Source organism: Arvicanthis niloticus, chromosome 20, assembly GCF_011762505.2.
Source record: "Arvicanthis niloticus isolate mArvNil1 chromosome 20, mArvNil1.pat.X, whole genome shotgun sequence".
Taxonomy (NCBI): Eukaryota; Metazoa; Chordata; class Mammalia; order Rodentia; family Muridae; genus Arvicanthis; species Arvicanthis niloticus.
Window position 1 is genome coordinate 1381771 of NC_047677.1, and position 17400 is coordinate 1399170.

At 40.2% G+C, this 17400-nt stretch overlaps 1 protein-coding gene and 1 pseudogene across 3 annotated transcripts in view; both read right to left on the reverse strand.

Annotated features, from left to right (window-relative positions):
- Positions 1-1766: 1766 nt before the first annotated feature.
- Positions 1767-17400, reverse strand: part of Pkib (cAMP-dependent protein kinase inhibitor beta) — a 95915-nt gene continuing 80281 nt past the window's right edge. For all 3 annotated transcript variants that reach the window (XM_034524417.2, XM_076917175.1, XM_076917176.1), the window contains exons 5-6: positions 12744-12920; positions 1767-2489 (exon numbers count right to left, since the gene is read on the reverse strand). In XM_034524417.2, coding sequence (XP_034380308.1) covers positions 2422-2489; positions 12744-12920 — 245 coding nt within the window. In that variant the 3' untranslated portion in view covers positions 1767-2421. The remainder of the gene's footprint in view (positions 2490-12743; positions 12921-17400) is intronic.
- LOC117724539 (MOB-like protein phocein pseudogene) lies at positions 9454-10214 on the reverse strand (annotated as a pseudogene).

The window sequence follows — 17400 nt, forward strand, 5'->3', positions numbered from 1 at the left end:
ACATTACCCCATTAAACAAGATCCATAAAAATAAAAAAGTTTAATGACTAATATACTTTACTGAATAGTAATTTAATGCACACCTCTATGCTAGTGTTGATTATTTTATCAAAAAATATATCTGAGAGCTGAAAATAATGAAGCTCTTGGAAATCTGCCTCTGGTATAGGTAGTCACGAAGTTAACCTTTATCCCATACAGGCACGAGCAGAAGGGGATTTAAGGTACAAGACCATTCTCCATTCTTTCAATCGTATTGTCACTTTTTACCCAGCCTATTTAAGAAGACAAAATAAAGGAAACTTGTATCAGTTACCAAGTTCTACTATGGAATTTTATTCAGTTAATGTTTCTGTTCTCTTTTAAAAAGAAAACTACTCTGTGGAAGACAGAGAGGAAAGATTGTAGGAGACAGAGGGGATGGAAGACCCCAGGAGAACATGGCTCACAGAATCGGCTAAGCAGGGCTCACATGGGCTCACAGAAGGGGCAAGCACAGGGTCTGCATGGGTCTGCAGCAGGTCTTCTGAATACATGTTGTAGTTGTTAGCCTCATGGGTTTGTGGAACTCTTGTTTTTGTTTTTTTGTTTTTTTGTTTGTCTTAGTTTTTTTGAGACAGGGTTTCTCTGTGTAGCCCTGGCAGTCCTGGAACTCACTCTGTAGACCAGGCTGGCCTCAAACTCAGAAATCCACCTGCCTCTGCCTCCCAAATGCTGGGATTAAAGGCGTGCACCACCACTGCCCAGTGGTTTTGTGGAACTTTTAATAATGGGAGTGGATGACTGTGGGGGAAAAACCTCTGGGGGGGGGGGGGAGGGAGGAGAGTCCAGCAGTCAGGGGTGGAGTCACCGGGTGTGCTTCCCACACCACCTGGCCAGGCCAGGGTCCCGCTACCACCTGGCCAGGCCAGGGTCCCGCTGTGCGCAGGCGGTGGCAGCTGCGGTTTGGAGGTCCAGAAGTTGGCAATCTGGCGGTGGCAGGCCCAGGCGACACGTGGAGTTTCCCAAAGCTTTTATTGTTCATGGCATGGTGAGTGGATATAGATGATGAGTGCTCCCCCAAAAGCCAGGCTCACCTGGCCTTTTATAGGGAGGGAGAAAAGGGGAGGGAATAACTTAATTAGCTACATGCCCCTGGCCTTTAGATAACTCATTAATATTTAAATCTTTGGAGGTGGAGACTTGTTAATCACGCCCTCTACCTGTGTCCTATGTGATTGATGGGTGCAGGTTAAATGGAGTTACCTCATCCAAGGCCTAATAGATGACTCTCTGAATCTATTGCCTACTCTTGGGACTCTCTTCATCCTACTGGGTTTCCCTGTCCAGACTGGATCTGAGGCCTTTTGCCTTGTCTTAATGTATCTTCTTTTTTGTGTGTTTGCTGTTGTCTCTTTGTTGTGTGTTCCTGCTTTTTTCTGAAGGGATAATGAGAGTATCTGGGGAAACGGATCTGTGGGGAGGGACTAGGGGAATGGAGAGAGAGAAAATTGTGATTTGGGATGTATTGTATGAGAGGAGAATCTATTTTTAATAAAAAAGAAAAAACTATATTTAAATATATATTAAAAGCATGTGCTTTTCTATTTTAACCTACAGTATCATACTTTAGGAAAAATATAAAAATTAAGATCAGCATTCTGATGACATTGTTCTAGCAACAATTTGCATATACACACAAAAGTGGGGAAAATAAAAAACAGTCTAAGAAAGAGTACAATATCTTGTGCAATCCACATTAAAACAAGGTGCACACATACACCACGTTAAGGAATATAGTGAGATTTATTCAATACACATGTTTCAGATGAGCAAGTTTGTCACAAATTTTATGTCATGGGGATTCATATGAAAAATTACAGTACATACAGACTGGATGCAAAACACATTAGACAAAAACATCCTAGAGATATTTAAGTTGTTACAACTTTTACAATATTTCCAGATCTCTCCTAATATCTTTCGGAAAATATGGTGCAATTTTAATTAAAAATAAGCACATATTATAAGTGTGATTTTTTACTACTAAGTCCTTCTCACCAAAAAAAAATATAATTTCCTACAAATTCTACAAAGTATTAAATTAATAGGTTTTGGTCTATACATATCAAGAAAAATATTCTAACTCACTAAGACAGACTTAAACATACATCTAAGTAAATCCCAAAATACACAGTGAATTTTGTTGGGGTATGAACAGTGTGTCCTTCCTTGGGTTCAATTTGAAGGTAATACCTTTTAATAACCTATTTTGGTATCATGGCTGCAGTTTAAGTACAGAGCATCACAACAAAACACACACACACACACACACACACACACACACACGAGTTACCATGAATCACACACCCCAGGAATGCATAGCTGCTATGTCTCTCAATACGCATAAAATCAACAACACCCTTGATAAATGCTAAGCCTTCATTTTTCTTCATTTAGGGGCTTTTTGGGTTGGCCTTGGTCTTTCTCTTCATTCTTCGTTTTTGCATCTGCAAAAATAAAATATTTCTCAATCATATGCAAAATATGTGAAAATACATTGTATGTTTCAAATGGAAGTTGTTTTCCACTTCGCCTCCTCATGCAGTTTCCATCCTGACTAGATCATATTTTGCCCTCTTCATGGATATGAGTCTGCATAGAGAAGAAGTATTTGAGTCCTTTATAAGTATCCCTCCTAGTCAACTTTCCTCAGGGTCTATACTACTGCATGCCAGGCTGACTCTTAAGATGTCATTATACCTTCCATCAACAGCAGTGTTTCTCAACCTATGGGTCACATATCAGATATTTGCATATCAGCTGTTTACATTACAATTCCTAGAAACAGCAAAATTACAGTCACAAAGTAGCAATAAAATAATTTTATAATTGGGGCAGTCACCACAACATGAGAACTCTACTAAGAGGTTGCAGCATTAAAGAAGGCTGAGAACCACTGATCTACAGGGTGGCCAACTAAAGTAGAATCAGATTAAATGACCTGTGGGAAAAATCACAACTTGAACCTTCATTAAATGGCTACATGGGCCCTCAATCATTCCCCTATCCTGGGATATACTTTCTCTGTATTCTTTACATTTCCTATTTCCTTTACTTCTTGGGAATACCCTTACATTCTGCCCTTCAGGAAAAATAAAATCAATCCCAGTTCACCTTCCTTTAGCCAAATGCCTAACTTCTCCTGTTATCCAGAGTTATTATTTCTGCCCCCTCCCATAACAATGTAAGATGTGCCTCTCAGGAATGATTACAGAATTCGTTGGCATTTATTGGAAGATGAAAAGGTAGTGACTGTACTGATAAACAGTGAAGAAAGAATGTTAAGTGAATATAACCCCTACCTGACTGCAGGACCCTGTTCGTTGCCATGGAAACTTTTGTTGATGGTCCTACTAATGCTCTTACTTTCAAAATCTAATGCCCTCATGGGTCCAACTCCTGTGGGTTTCAAACACAACAAAAGGCTGACAGTTCCAGCCACAATTCCCTAACTCTTTATGTGACCAACCTTCCCCCTTTTTCTTGCATCTTCATTTTAAATCACTACCATCTTTAAACACTCCTCCCCATAGGCTCTCACTATGTAGATCAGAGTAGCCTCGAACTCATAGAGATTTATCTGCCTCTGCCTTCCCAGTGATGGGATTCAATATATGCAGCTCAGTTGCAATACAGTTTTTTTTCTCTTTCATCCTCTGAAATGTTCCATATTTGATTGTCTTCATTTAAATGAAATTATTTCAATCTCAACTATTCCCTCAAACTTTCTCCTTAAACCATCTATAGCATCTTTGAAGAGATGTCTGGTACTTAGCACTTTTCATTTGTCAGTTGTCTATTAACCAACCTTGGCTATATAATGAGCTTCAAGGCAGCTTGGACTATAATGTGAGACCTCTGCTTTAAAAAAAAGAACAATTTACTAAGCTAACCACATGAAGCATTTCAGGTAACATCCAGTTAGTGATACAAGGATACCAACAAACAAAATATGTAGAGTGTATCATTTTTTAAGAAGTGAAAGGGGTTCATGAGGTTATTAAATCAGGAGAAGAAAATAGAAATGGTTAAGCTGTCTCTAGGCTTGGACTTTACAAGCTGATACAGAGTTGGCTGGAACTACCGTCTGAAAAGGAGGGATTTTAGTAAAAAATCTGCAAAATGTGCACAGTTTGTATCACATGGAGAAAGGAAATTAAATAAGACAACAGTAAATGTAGCCATCCAGCAGCCACAGAAGAACTAACTAGGCTTGCCTGAAAGGAGGGCTGGAAATGAAAAGGAGACAGAGGGGCAACAGAAATATGGAGCCAAGACAAAGTTTTCTGATTGAAGCTCATTTATTGAAAGAAAATCATGGGTATATAAGCACAAGCAGAGAATGCAGCTGAAGACACTTAACCATGAGTGCCTTGCAGCTAGGTACACTAAACACGTCCAGACTATGTCTGAGAAAAACAAGATGTTTATCAGAGTGTGCTCAGCTGTTGTGGGCTGTTTGCAAAATCATTATGCTAGAAAAACAAGTCTCTTGTCAAGGTGGAAAAGTATCAACCTTTAAATATATGGTCCAAGATGGTTGCAAAGATGATAGCTGCTTTCAGCTAGGAGTCAGCTCCCAACAAGTAAGTCCAAGGCAGCAATATGTGAGAGGGACAACAGAAAGAAGAAAAAGCATGAGATGCAACATCAGGACCATGAGTAATAGATAGAGAAATGGTGGATGTTTGGGCCAGTTCTGAAAGCACAGCTAAGAGCATTCACTAAAGGATGAGAGGCAGAATGTGCAAATTCAGAGAGAAACAGGGATGAGCCAACATGTCTGGTTTCAGAAACTGGAGCTGTGAAATAGCTATGCACAGAGATTGGGAAAACACAGGAAGAATGGGGTTTAGAAGAAAAATCCAAAGATTGCTTTTATGCCTGCTAAACTTTATAATACTGTTCCATACCCTAGCAGTGATGTCATCCAGGGAGTTCACTCCATGACAGCAAACTTCAGGGACCTCCAGCCTGATATTCATGTCATTAATTAATGACAGTTAATCTTCACTACCAACTTAAGCGGGTCTAGAGTTACCCGGGAGATACACTCTAACATGTAAGTGAGAGCAGCGCCAGAGCAGCTGAACTCGGTGAGACTTATCCTGAGGCTGGGCAGCATCTCCTCACAGGATCCCAGACTGAATACAAAAGAAAAGTGGAAAAAGCCAGCTGAGCACCAACATTCGTTCCTCCCTGATTCCTGACTGCAAAGACAACAGAAGCAGGCACCTCACCATCCTTCCTGTCTTCCTGCTCTGTTCAACTGTACATCCTTTCAAACAGTGAGGCAAAGTATATCCTTCCTCCTTAATTTGATTGTCTAATGCATTTGGTCAGAGCAACAAGGAACTTCAGAATACTGCTACCAAGCACAGAGCTGCTGTGATAAACCTGGCCATGAGCTTCACAGGCCGTCACCGCCAGCTTTGAGGAGGAAGAGTGTTGAACTCCAGACTGGGAGAAAACGCTAGAAGTAACCAACCAACATCTGATTTACTAAAAGCTCACTCTATGATGTGGATGCATTGGTAACCTGGAACCTGAGACTTGATACACCAGGAAAATAGCATAAAATCAAACACTACTGTTCTTTTACAAATGTAGCATAAAATGACTCCTAATGGCACTTTGCTATACTCAGATCAGTGCCTTGCTCAGCCATCATTAAAGAAGCTTCCTCCTGTAGCAGATGGGAACAAATACAGAGACCCACAGCTAGACATGCAACAAGGAGAAACCTTGGAACACTCAGCCCTAAGTGGGATGTCTCCATCAAATCCCTCCCCTCAAAATTTAGAAACTCTACATAAAAGGAGACAGTGTTAGAGCTAGAAGGAATACAGGACACCAAAAAACCAAGGCCCTCTGAATCAGTTGAATGGGTGTAGTATATATGGACTCACAGAGACTGAGGTAGCATGCACAGGGCCTACATGTGTCTTCACCAGATGGTGTCTGGGAGAGCTGAAGGGAGAAGTAGACTCATGACCCTACCCTGAGGCCACAAGTAATTGCCAAAGGGAGTCTCACTAGGTAAACAAAGTTCTTAAGGGTAGGCTGCACGCCCAGAAAGGGCTGGCTAATAAGAAACAAACTCAAAGGTATCTTTGGAGGTTCCTTGTCCCATAATATTGTGTCAGGGTTTGGGTTTTTTTTTTTTTTTTTATCTTCTCTTAATTTTTAAACTTTTATCTTATACATATATATTTTTTCCTGAAAAAAAAATATATATATTTTCCAGTTTAGTGTTTTTATGAGATTTCCAAGGACATGAACGAGTGAGTTTAGGCTTCTTTGTCTGTTTCTTGTGCCTTTTCTTGGGCCCTTTTCCTGTTTTCTTATTTGTCCTATTCCAACATGTTAATGAAAGACAGAAAGGGAGTGGTGGATCCAAATGGGAAAGGAGGTGGGGAGGAACTGGGAGAAGTAGAGGGAGGAAAGTGTAATGATGATATATTATGTGAGGAAAAAAATTTATTTTCAACACAAAACATTCCTTCCTATGACTTTGTCTGTCTGTTGGTCATTGCAAGGAGAACAGTAACTCATACAAGTTACTCAGTAACTCATAAATCTTGGTATCAGCAGGCTAGAAACTAGCCAAGGAAATCAGATAGCATTTGAAGCAAAAAAGCATTGACCATGTTGCTCAGAGACAGTGCTTTGTACCTTCTATTCTAGTAAGTGATTAAGGAGAGGAGCAGAAAGAAACCCAGAGTAAAAAAGTCAATGAGGAAGAAAGACAGCATGAGAGCAAAGTGTCCAGGGAACATAAGGAGGAAAATTGTTTAAAGGAAGAAGTAGTAACCAGTCATGCTAAACTCTGAAAGATTATGCTAGATTATGTTGTTGACCTACAACAATAGCAAAGACAACAGCCCAGACATATGTGTGATAGGATGTCATCTTACTAGGGCTAGAAGAAGAATGGAGAAAAGAAAAGTAGTAGTCAAAAAAACAACACAACCTCATGGTACTTTTCTATGAAACAAAGGCAGAAATGTAAGTATCTGCTGTAAGAAGACTTGGGTCATGAAAGCATCTGGGTCATGGTCACAGCTATTAGAAAAACTATTAGAAAAACTATTAGAACTGGTGATGATTTCATCCTAGACAATACTGGCTTCCTCTGTAAGCAAAAGAAGAAGCAAATTATTCTGTAAATTATATTCTTAGTCATGGTTTGGTCCAATGAGATAGAGGAATGAAGGCTTCTTAATTATCCTTCTCAAAATCCAACTAGAAACTCCTAAGAGACAAGACAAACAGGATAGCACCTACTGAGAATTACTGATGAGACTATGAACAGTGTTCACCCCATTGGAGGAGCTATTGGCAATGGATGATTACTGGGATGGCAAGAGTCAGTTTTCCTCAGGGATGTGTCCCATACTCCAGCAGATATCCTTCACCCGTGCACATAAAGGTAGCACTAAGAGGATTCAGTGAGTTGTTTTTGTTTTTGCTTTTAAAGAACATGTGAAGTTTTGAGGAAGACGTGTGGAGGAGATGGGGAGGAGTTGAAGGGAAAGGAATAATGGTATATTTAATCAAAATATATTATATGCATGTATGGAATTCTCAAACTTTAGAATATCTTCTTTATATATAATATGTTTTTTATATATGTGGAAGTACATGTAATATATACATACATATAATATATACATATCATATATATGGAAATACATTAAATCCATTAAACTCTCCATGATGATATGTTGAGAAAGCTGGTGCTAAGTTTAATGGTCTTAGAGCTAGACACTGTCACGTCCTTTTTTTGTCACATAACCTGTTAGGGCTTAACTATGAGTAACTTTTGCAACACTACTGTGGTCTTTCTGGGCTCCTTCTCTTTCTTACAGTCAGTCTTTCCATCCATACTGAAAACAATCTGCTCATGTGGTTTACCAGAAATGGGACCAGTTCAGGGGTTGGAGATTTAGTTCAGTGGTAAAGACTTGCCTAGCAACTGCAAGCCCCTAGGTTCTAGGCTCCAAGAAAACAAAGAAAGAAAGAAAAAAAATGGGACATTTTATGTGTAAGAAAATGTTTTCTCCTTTATAGCATAAAATGTATTCTGAAATGACATGTTCAACTATTTAAAGTGTATACATGTAATAGAGATCTCTTATGAGATATGAAAAAAAAACAAAATTGTTACTCATTTAACTCTCAAAATTGCCCTCATTTCAGCTAATCTCTCTCTCTCTCTCTCTCTCTCTCTCTCTCTCTCTCTCTCTCTCTCTCTCATGTGTGTGTGTGTAGATGCTATTACACTGAACTCAGTTATTCTAGGGGTTATCACTCATTTTCCTTCTTTATCTCTACAATACACAAATTCATTAGCAAGTCCTTCTGATTCTGCCTACTAGACACCACTCTAACCCACCCTTTTCTCTGTTCTTCCTACCGACTTGAAATCATTACATTTCACTTGCCATGGGTTAGTCAAGTTTTGTTTTCTTCCTTTTTTAAGGAGATGTTTGTCTTAAGTTAATTAAGATACAACACTAATCTGGAGTCTAATCGTACAACATATAGGATGCTTATACGAAAATACATCTGTACTGAGAAAAACTGAATGGGAGGATAGCCTAGGGATGCAGCTCAGTAGAAAAGTACTTGCCTAGCATATATGGTGCCCAAGTTCAATTCACAGTTTTAGAAAAGAATGTATAAAAATAAGTAAACAAATAAATTAGTAAGTGCCTTGTAGGGAACCATTACACTGGGCTGCCCTACAAACCATGATTCTGCTGATTGAGCAACGTGTGACTCTGTAGTAGCTCATGTGGCACACAGGGCCTCTGTAGCTCCATTGACCTTGTTTCCCTGAAGTCCCCTGGTGAGGGGAGACAGACAGAACTGACCCCATTCCCACCTTACCACCCTCATGAAGGGTCTCATGCAAGAAGACTGTGTGCTTCCCCAGCTGCCTCTGAGTTTCTATAACTGTACACCTCTGGCTAGGCTGGGATTACATGTTTCCTTATGAATCCAAAAGTTTAATTTGGCCTAAAGAGATTTTTATTTTTATTTTTATTTTTATTTTTATTTTTATTTTTATTTTTATTTTTATTCTTTTTCTTTTTCTTTTTCTTTCTTTCTTTCTTTCTTTCTTTCTTTCTTTTTTTTTTTACCAAACTGTAAATTCTTTTATTAACAGGCATTATAAACAGATAATACTAAACTTATTTAAAAACCATGAGTGCCACACCAGTGAATATACAGCTCATGAATAACTTAAAATGTATTTCCCATTTAAAAAGGCAACATATAGCATACAAAAACCTATACTAAACAAATAAGCTATAATATGGATACATGATTGATGTGTCTAAAATGATATATATATATATATATATATATTACATAATTGTTAATTATGTGATCAGTACATTGTTCTACATGATTCTTTCATGCTTCACTTTCCCCAGAAACAGAATTCTGAACTTCCTCTTCTAAAATTGGTACAATCTTTCGACATCAAATTATATTTCATCACAAATTTGGTAAACCGATGACATAAAAATGTTTCATTTTCATATTCATCAAATAGCTGCCGGTGATGAAAATAGGCATGTAAAAAATATTCTATAAATCCTACGGCACACTGATCCTAGTTTTGCTACAGATGATTCTTTTATGCTAACCCTGCTGGGAAAATATTTATTGCTATTCAGAAGACGTGCAGCACCATCCAGTGTGTGTCTTGTATAATCTATGGCAGGACACTCTTTTGTAGTTTTATGAGCTGCACAAAGAAAAATCCATTGTTCGGTTGCTGTCATCTGAGTACAGGTATCTGGATGGCATTCACTCTGAAGTTTGACAGCAAGTCCATTTAGTTCAAGGCAGAACTGCCTTAAATGTTCATACTTCCATACACCTTCATCTTGGCCTTCAGGTGGTTCAAGAATTTTATCAATATTGGAGCAGTCTGCCCTTATGTTCTGTTGAATATACTGCTGAACAGCAAGTGTACTGTCCATCTCATCAAATGATTCATCAGGCCAATTATAGAAGTCCTGCGCCTTGGTGCCTGGCCTGTTCCGCCTCAGCACTGCCGTCCCCTCCACCATTAAAGAGATTTTTCTAATGGCAGTTTTACATCTATAATTTAACATAAATTCTTCCTTAACACCCATTTTCCATTTTATATTTAATGTGAAACCTTTAAACATAAATCAGATGCCAACTCATCACTAGACATCCTCTCATTGGAAATGAAAATCCTTTTCTCTACCCGTATTTCTAAAGTTTCACAAGATCTGGCCCTTACATCTGTGCCCACAGTTATCCTGAGGAGCTTATTCTCTCAGCCTCAGCCCGCAGTGGCCAGGTTTTATTTCTAGACTGCATCAGCAGTTTATTCTGCATTCCTTACTGCCTTCTCCCCTTTCCTATCTCCTTACAGCTGGATTAGTAAGATATGCACAGAGTAGTTGAATTTTTAATTATTTTAAAAATTGTGGGTTTCCTTGAGAACTTCATTCATGCACACTGCATCTGAGAACTTCATTCATGAGCCCTGCATCTGAGAACTTCATCCAGTGCACTGCATCTGAGAACTTCATTCATGCACACTGTATCGATAAGTCACTCTTTTCTCCAAGCTCCTTCCTTCCTCACACAAATTCATAACCTATTTTTTATTTAGTTTCACACACACACACATACACACACATACATACAATCATATATGTATGCACACTTGTATGAGTAACCTACTGAATCTATTTAGCTTTGTGCGTGTGTGTGTGTGTGTGTGTGTGTGTGTGTGTGCGCGCGCACACATGTGTTCATGGCTGACCACTAGGGATTGGGCAAACTAAGTGGGAACTCCTCTCTGGAGATAACCGATTCTCTATCAGTGGGCACTGACCTCCCAAAGTTCTACCTAATGGTAGGACCACATGGAATTTCCCCTCTACCTTGGTATATAAATTGATGTTGTCATTATGCTGGTTTTTTGTTTAAGAAAATCTTACACTGTAGCTAGAACGGGCTGTCCTACAACCTACTGTTATTATACGAAATTTGAACCTGTTTCTAGTATGTCTCAGTCCCTAGCCACACCTTTAATCCTCCTGGCTGGAATACAGAGATGCCCTTAGTATACAACTTTGATCTCAAACAATGAAGGTAGAGTTACTTTGTAAAGGAAGCACCAATGTCTGAAAGTGATGTCTAATTGAGTGGCAGACTAAGTGACAAACCAGAGAAAGATTTGACAGAACAGGATATGGCCAACTCTCATGAGAAGAGAGAGAAAAGGGAAGCTACTTAAGGGAAAAACAGACAGGAAGCAAGTACAGTGCAGGATAAAGTAGAGTTCCTGGAGAGCTGTACAGTAGTGTTGAGGGGGGGCAGAGAGAGAGAGAGACAGAGAGACAGAGAGAGAGAGAGAGAGAGAGAGAGACAGAGAGAGACAGAGAGAGACAGAGAGATAGAGAGACAGAGACAGACAGAGACAGAGAGACAGAGAGAGTTTAGCAGCACAGAGAGGGAGGAGGAGGGTATTTTTATTGACAGAGTTTTACAGAAACAGATTGAAGAGAGAACAAGCTAGACACAGGTAAAGACAGAATGAGCAAGAGAATGAGAAGGAGCCAGAAGACTAGAAAAGATTGCTATAGATAGTTTGAAGCCAAACAGCAATTCTGGAGAAACTGAGAGAAGCCAGACTGGGAGAAGAGTTTGAGCCAGAATAGCTGACTTGAACCAGCCAGAGCTCAAAAAGAACTAGAAAGGGTGAGCTTATTCAGCAGTTATGTCTCAGAGGCTGAAAACATTCTAGGTCTAGATAAGATTGCATGGGGGCTAGAAGCTTCCAGGACTGGGCCTAGGTTAGCAGACTGAGACAGTAAGCCTTCCAGATGACAATTATACAGGAGAATAAAAAAATAAGTTACACTGTGTATTCTAGGATAGCAACAATCTAATAGCAATCCTCCTGCCTCAGCCTCTCGAGATATTAGGATTTCAATGATGGCTACTCTGATTCCTACTGAAATGTCGTCACTGAGAAACTCTCTATAAGGCACCCATCCAATTTTCTGATAAAGCAAATCATTGTTAGACTATATGTTTATTCATTAAAAATCTAGCAACTCTTGTTGGACTCTCAGATCTGTGACAGTAGGCGTTTACATCTGCCCTACTCACTGCTGGGGTCCCTAGCATTTAACAGTAGTAAAATTGAAGGGTAGATGGCATAACAATGATACAAATAAGAAACGATACCTTGTGACTGGGATCATCTTTCATTACCTCTTGTAATGTTAGAAGATACAGAAGTCACTAGCTGCTGTATTAGGTTCTCTAACTGTAAGTGGCAGATTAAGACAGATAACGAACTAGTTTTGAGCCACAGTACTCAGATCCAGTGCAATGATTAATATTCATGACTGCTTAATTAATTTTGTACTGGAGGTAGAACCTAGAATCCTATCACACAATCATGCACATCCAATAGACAGAACACCAGTTTCTATGTTTACCTTTAGGACGTAACAGATGAAACTGCCTAGTTTCAGAAGGGCATAGAAATCCACTTAGCCTTAAAACCTGAGGGCTTTTGGTCAAGAAGAAAAGAGATCACTTATAACTAGTTAAAAGGCTGCTCCAGAGAAAAAGTTTAAAAAGAGAGACATGGTGAGTGCTTTATCTCCGAGGAGTAGGAGTTTTACCTTCCTCCATGGCCAACGCCTCCAGCTTCAGCGGAAGATCAGAGGATCCACCTGTAGCCAGTGAACTCTGGATGTCGGGTAAGGCATTGCGACGGCCTGCCCTTGCTGAAGACGCGAAGCTAGTGATCACAGATTCCACATCAGTCATCTCCGATGAATCTGTCCTCATCACAGAATCTATAGATAGAATGTACACATTAAAAAGTGAGCCTGGTCAGAAGTAAAGGGGTCACCTCGGAGACCAAAGGCTACATCAAAACCGCTACAGACTTGAAGAGCTGATCTCGGTGGCACAGTAACAGTGTCTGTGCCTTGGCTCTAGGATGTCCACGTGAGTGTTTGCTGAATAGGGCAGGAAGTACTTCTGTGAACCAGATTGCTATAAATAACCCCAGATCCCAAAGCAACACTCGAACGCTTGACGGTGTAGTAGGCCTGGACTTTTTTGTTCTGCTTTTTCTATGGAAGAATCAGCCAACCCGCAGCTTGGGCAACCAACGAAGACAGACTGGAGTGGCCACTCCCGGAGTATTTGTTTGTAGTGCTTATTTGAGCTGAAACCAAATCACTGTAATTGTGGGGAATAAACAAAGCACGTTTCCTTACTCTTTAGAAATAAATTCTATTTTATATCTGAGGCTTTTTCTTCCACAGTTGTGACATCATTTGTGCTGATTCAGATGGGTTTCAATGTGCTCAGGTATATGCTAGGCAGTTTTGCTTGCCTTAGAGTGGACACAATCATTGCTAGCACCTAGGAATGACTCCTAGTAATCCTCCTAGTTAATGATCCTTCTCTGACAACTCTTAAGAAACCATTTGTTGTATAGGTTTGTTGTATAGGAGGTAGCAGTTATTATATATTCTGAAAAACCTAAACTGACCGTCTTTCAAATATGATTTTTTTCTAAGTTTTCCTAAGAATTGATTTTGAGCTGTAACTCAGAAGCTACAATGATGGTAGAAGGCATTTGCTGAATTTGCTGAGTAGGTAGCATGTGTCAGGTCCTAGCAAGGCCTTGAGAGTGTGTGTGTGCGTGCGTGTGTGTGTGTGTGTGTACATATATATATATATGTATATATGTATATATTTATACATATACATATATTCAGGACCTTTTTTTTTTTTTTACTTTTTATTGGTTCTTTATGAATTCCATATCATGTACCCCAATCTTACTCATCTGTCCTTCCCCTCATACCCACCCTCCACCCTTGCAACCTCCCCCTCCAACAAAGGAAAAAGCATCTTGTTGTGGAAGCTCTAATGTGTCACAGCGTGTCCCACAGTCTACCCTTCTGTCCATACTACTTTGCTAGAAAATGTTCATTGCAACAATCTGTCATAGGTGGTGAGGGACAGAGGAAGAGAGGAGGGCATCTCTCCCCCATCCGTGCACCACAAGCAAGACAAGAGGCAGGACCAGCTCTCCTGTCTTTACCTCCTTGGGCCTGATCACCTTCAATCCCCGTGTCCGGCATCAGCTCTACTGTGCTGCCCTGGTGAGGTGCAGCGTCTGCTCTCCCAAGTGCTGCTCTCCCAAGTGCTGCGGCAGGTGAGGAGCAGGGCCCATTCTGCTCTCCTTCTCTCATGACTCCAGGGCCAGCTCTCCCACCAGCCACCAGCGGCAAAGACTGAGGGTGGGGGAGAGTATCTCTCTCTCTCTAGCCCACATTGCCACAAGGCAGAAAAGTTACTGGTCCAGCTCTCCCCCACTCACACACTGGGTGCCAGCTCTCCTACATCCACACCCTTGGGGCCAGCTCACTGGTACGACCCCCATCACCAGGGTCAACTCTATTGTGCAGCTCAGGTGAGGTACAAGGCCCACTCTCCCTAAGATAGCTGTGAGGGATAGGGACATCTCTCATGCTCCCATGCCTTCAGGGCTAGCTCTCCCAGGGATGCCCAGGGAAGGGATGGGTCCAGTTCTGCACAGCACTCAGACATGTCCCTGAGTTCAACCCCAGACAAAGAAGTTGGCCTGGCCTTTGGTGATAACAGACCCACTGCAGGGTTTTTGTACTCAGAGGGCAAGCACAGGTTTATACTTTCTGACAAATTACCTCAGAACACAAAATGTGCCCAGTGTCCACCAAAGGATGAACTCAATCCTCTTTGGTGTTTATGACATAGCAAACTCTGGCCCGAAGAAACCAAGACAGCCTTCTCATATTAGTTGAAGGATAGCTTTTCATAGACAACTGATTTCCATTAAGAAAATGCTAATAACAAAATGAGAGTATGCACATATGCAGTATCTGGAATTAGGAACACAGCTCTCGTCCACTGCATGTAAGAATTCATGTGGTGCCCTAGGTAGTCTCAGGAGTGTTGAGGTAGTCTGAACATTCCATAAAAAGGCCTTCTCTTACTGTGCTAGCTAGTATCCTTTTGCAAGCATCATACAAGGTTTGCAGACACAATCTGGAATTAGATTTTCAGTTGTTTGATAGTTGCCAAGTGTCTGGGCATTGATGGCTCGGAGAAGTATAATGAACACTGAACTATTAGTTCAAAAGAATTCACTTGATTACAGAGTTGCAAAGTGACAGTGGGCAATTCACTTAAATTTGTAAGTCACAGTTTCACATCTACAAATCAGTTATGACAATCACCCTATGATTCACAGAGTAATTATCTAGACAGATGATGGGTAAACATCTCTCTGTTCCTGTAAGAACAACTGACAAGTGACTACTTGCACCATTGGTCACCTTTCCCTACAATTTATCTGACCTTCTTCCTGTGTATCCTTTTTGTTCTCAAAAGAAAGACCTTCTTGCTAAAGTTCTCTTGACTTTTATAACAGAGAAACCAACATTTCTTCAATAATATCTATAGATATTTTGTGTCTACCACATCACTTAAACTTCACTAAATTCTACAAGGCAATGGGGTATAATCTAGATTTTATGGATGTAGCTATTGGGAATGAGAGATTCCATGACTGACTTAAAGTTGCATAACTGCTATTCTAACATTGTATAGAAGCATAGTCCCGTTAGCCCTGAAATCAAAATGACATGGTAATTATTAAGAAGAATTATAAAACCCTGGTGATACATGCAGCTAGCTGCATGTATGCCTCCTTTAGAGTCTGTTTTTCATTAACGTTTCTGTTTAAAATTCTCCCTCTGCCCTGCCCCTTATGCATGCCTGTGCCCCTCTCTTCTCTCTCTCTCTCTCTCTCTCTCTCTCTCTCTCTCTCTCTCTCTCTGTGTGTGTGTGTGTCTGTGTGTCTGTGTGTGTGTAAGAGAGACAGTGTGAGACAGACACAGGCATTATCTTAAATATTTGGTGTTTGTAAGAGCCTCTGCCCATGAGGCCCCAACTCTATCCCCATCAGTTAACATTGCCTCAGATGTGATGGCCATGTTCAAATCCTTATCTACAAAAATCATGTCTCCACGTAACTGGAAACACACTGTGATTGGCTTGGTGGCCCAGACCCTGAATTCATGCTTGATTATCCATAGCCTTCAAGCTAAACATAACAACAGATATAAAAATATTAAAATATATTTTAAATATTTAAATGTTATATGTTAATAAAATGATACATTTTACAAGGTAAGAAAAGTTTAAAAAGGTTTTTTATCTTCTATCAAAAGAAAACTTCTAATTATGTTTATATTTTGTACATTTTACACAAATCTCAACTTGAATATTAAAAGAGAGTTTCTAAAATATGAATACAGCCATAAACACAGAAGCAGAGTTCTGAGCCCTTGTTAGGGTTTGGTTTTTGATATGTATTGTAATGTAAGGCCTGGTCGCTCCAGTAACAACTGGTTACTGATTCCTAGGCTTGGGGTTGGAGGCAGGAAACAACAGGGGTGAGGGTGGGGTAGGAAAAATGGAGAGAGAAGACATGGGGCATGAATCATAAAAACACGGCCACGAGGGTTAGCCAATGAGAGTTAAGAGTTGCCCAGATGGAACATGCCAAGTTATAACTCAGGGCTCTTGATGAAGTAGAGTCTAATAGTTTAGACGGCAGATATTTGCCCAACTAGTGCCATCAAGGCTTTTTATAAATGTGTGCCATATGGGAACTGAATGATCAAGGGTAGGTTAGAAGCCCCCATTTGAGATTAAATAATTACTACAACAGGCCCTGGGTTAATGTTTTTGCTGTGTGGGAAGTTGCTCCTTTTACCTTTACAATTATTATATCACGTTACAATTTCCTAAACAAAAACATTACAAAACTATCTAAAAGGGTGTCAGCTACATTCAATAACAAGCATCTTACTGAATAAGAGAAGGTCAGAGCTGGCAGGCCATGGAGAACCACCAACCAGGCTACCTTCCTCTCCAGTTTTGTTCTGCTGTTTCTCAGTTCATATATGCATCCAGCTCCTCTCAGATCCTGGGGCTCATGCTGACCAAGATACCACTACTGACAGACCAGAGAGCTCATCATCTCAGCCCTCAGAACTGTGGGGAGATGAAGCACTCTATGATGGAAAGCTCTCTGTCTTTCTGATCTAACATGTGGTGGCTTACAGAGAGGTTGCAGGGCCCTTGGTTCTGGCTTTAGTATTCGGCTCTTTGCATTCTCTGACAACAGGTTCCCTGCATCACTGGACATAATTGAAAAGTCCATCATGAAAATGTGAATAAACTGTGTATATCATGCTATTGATTTTA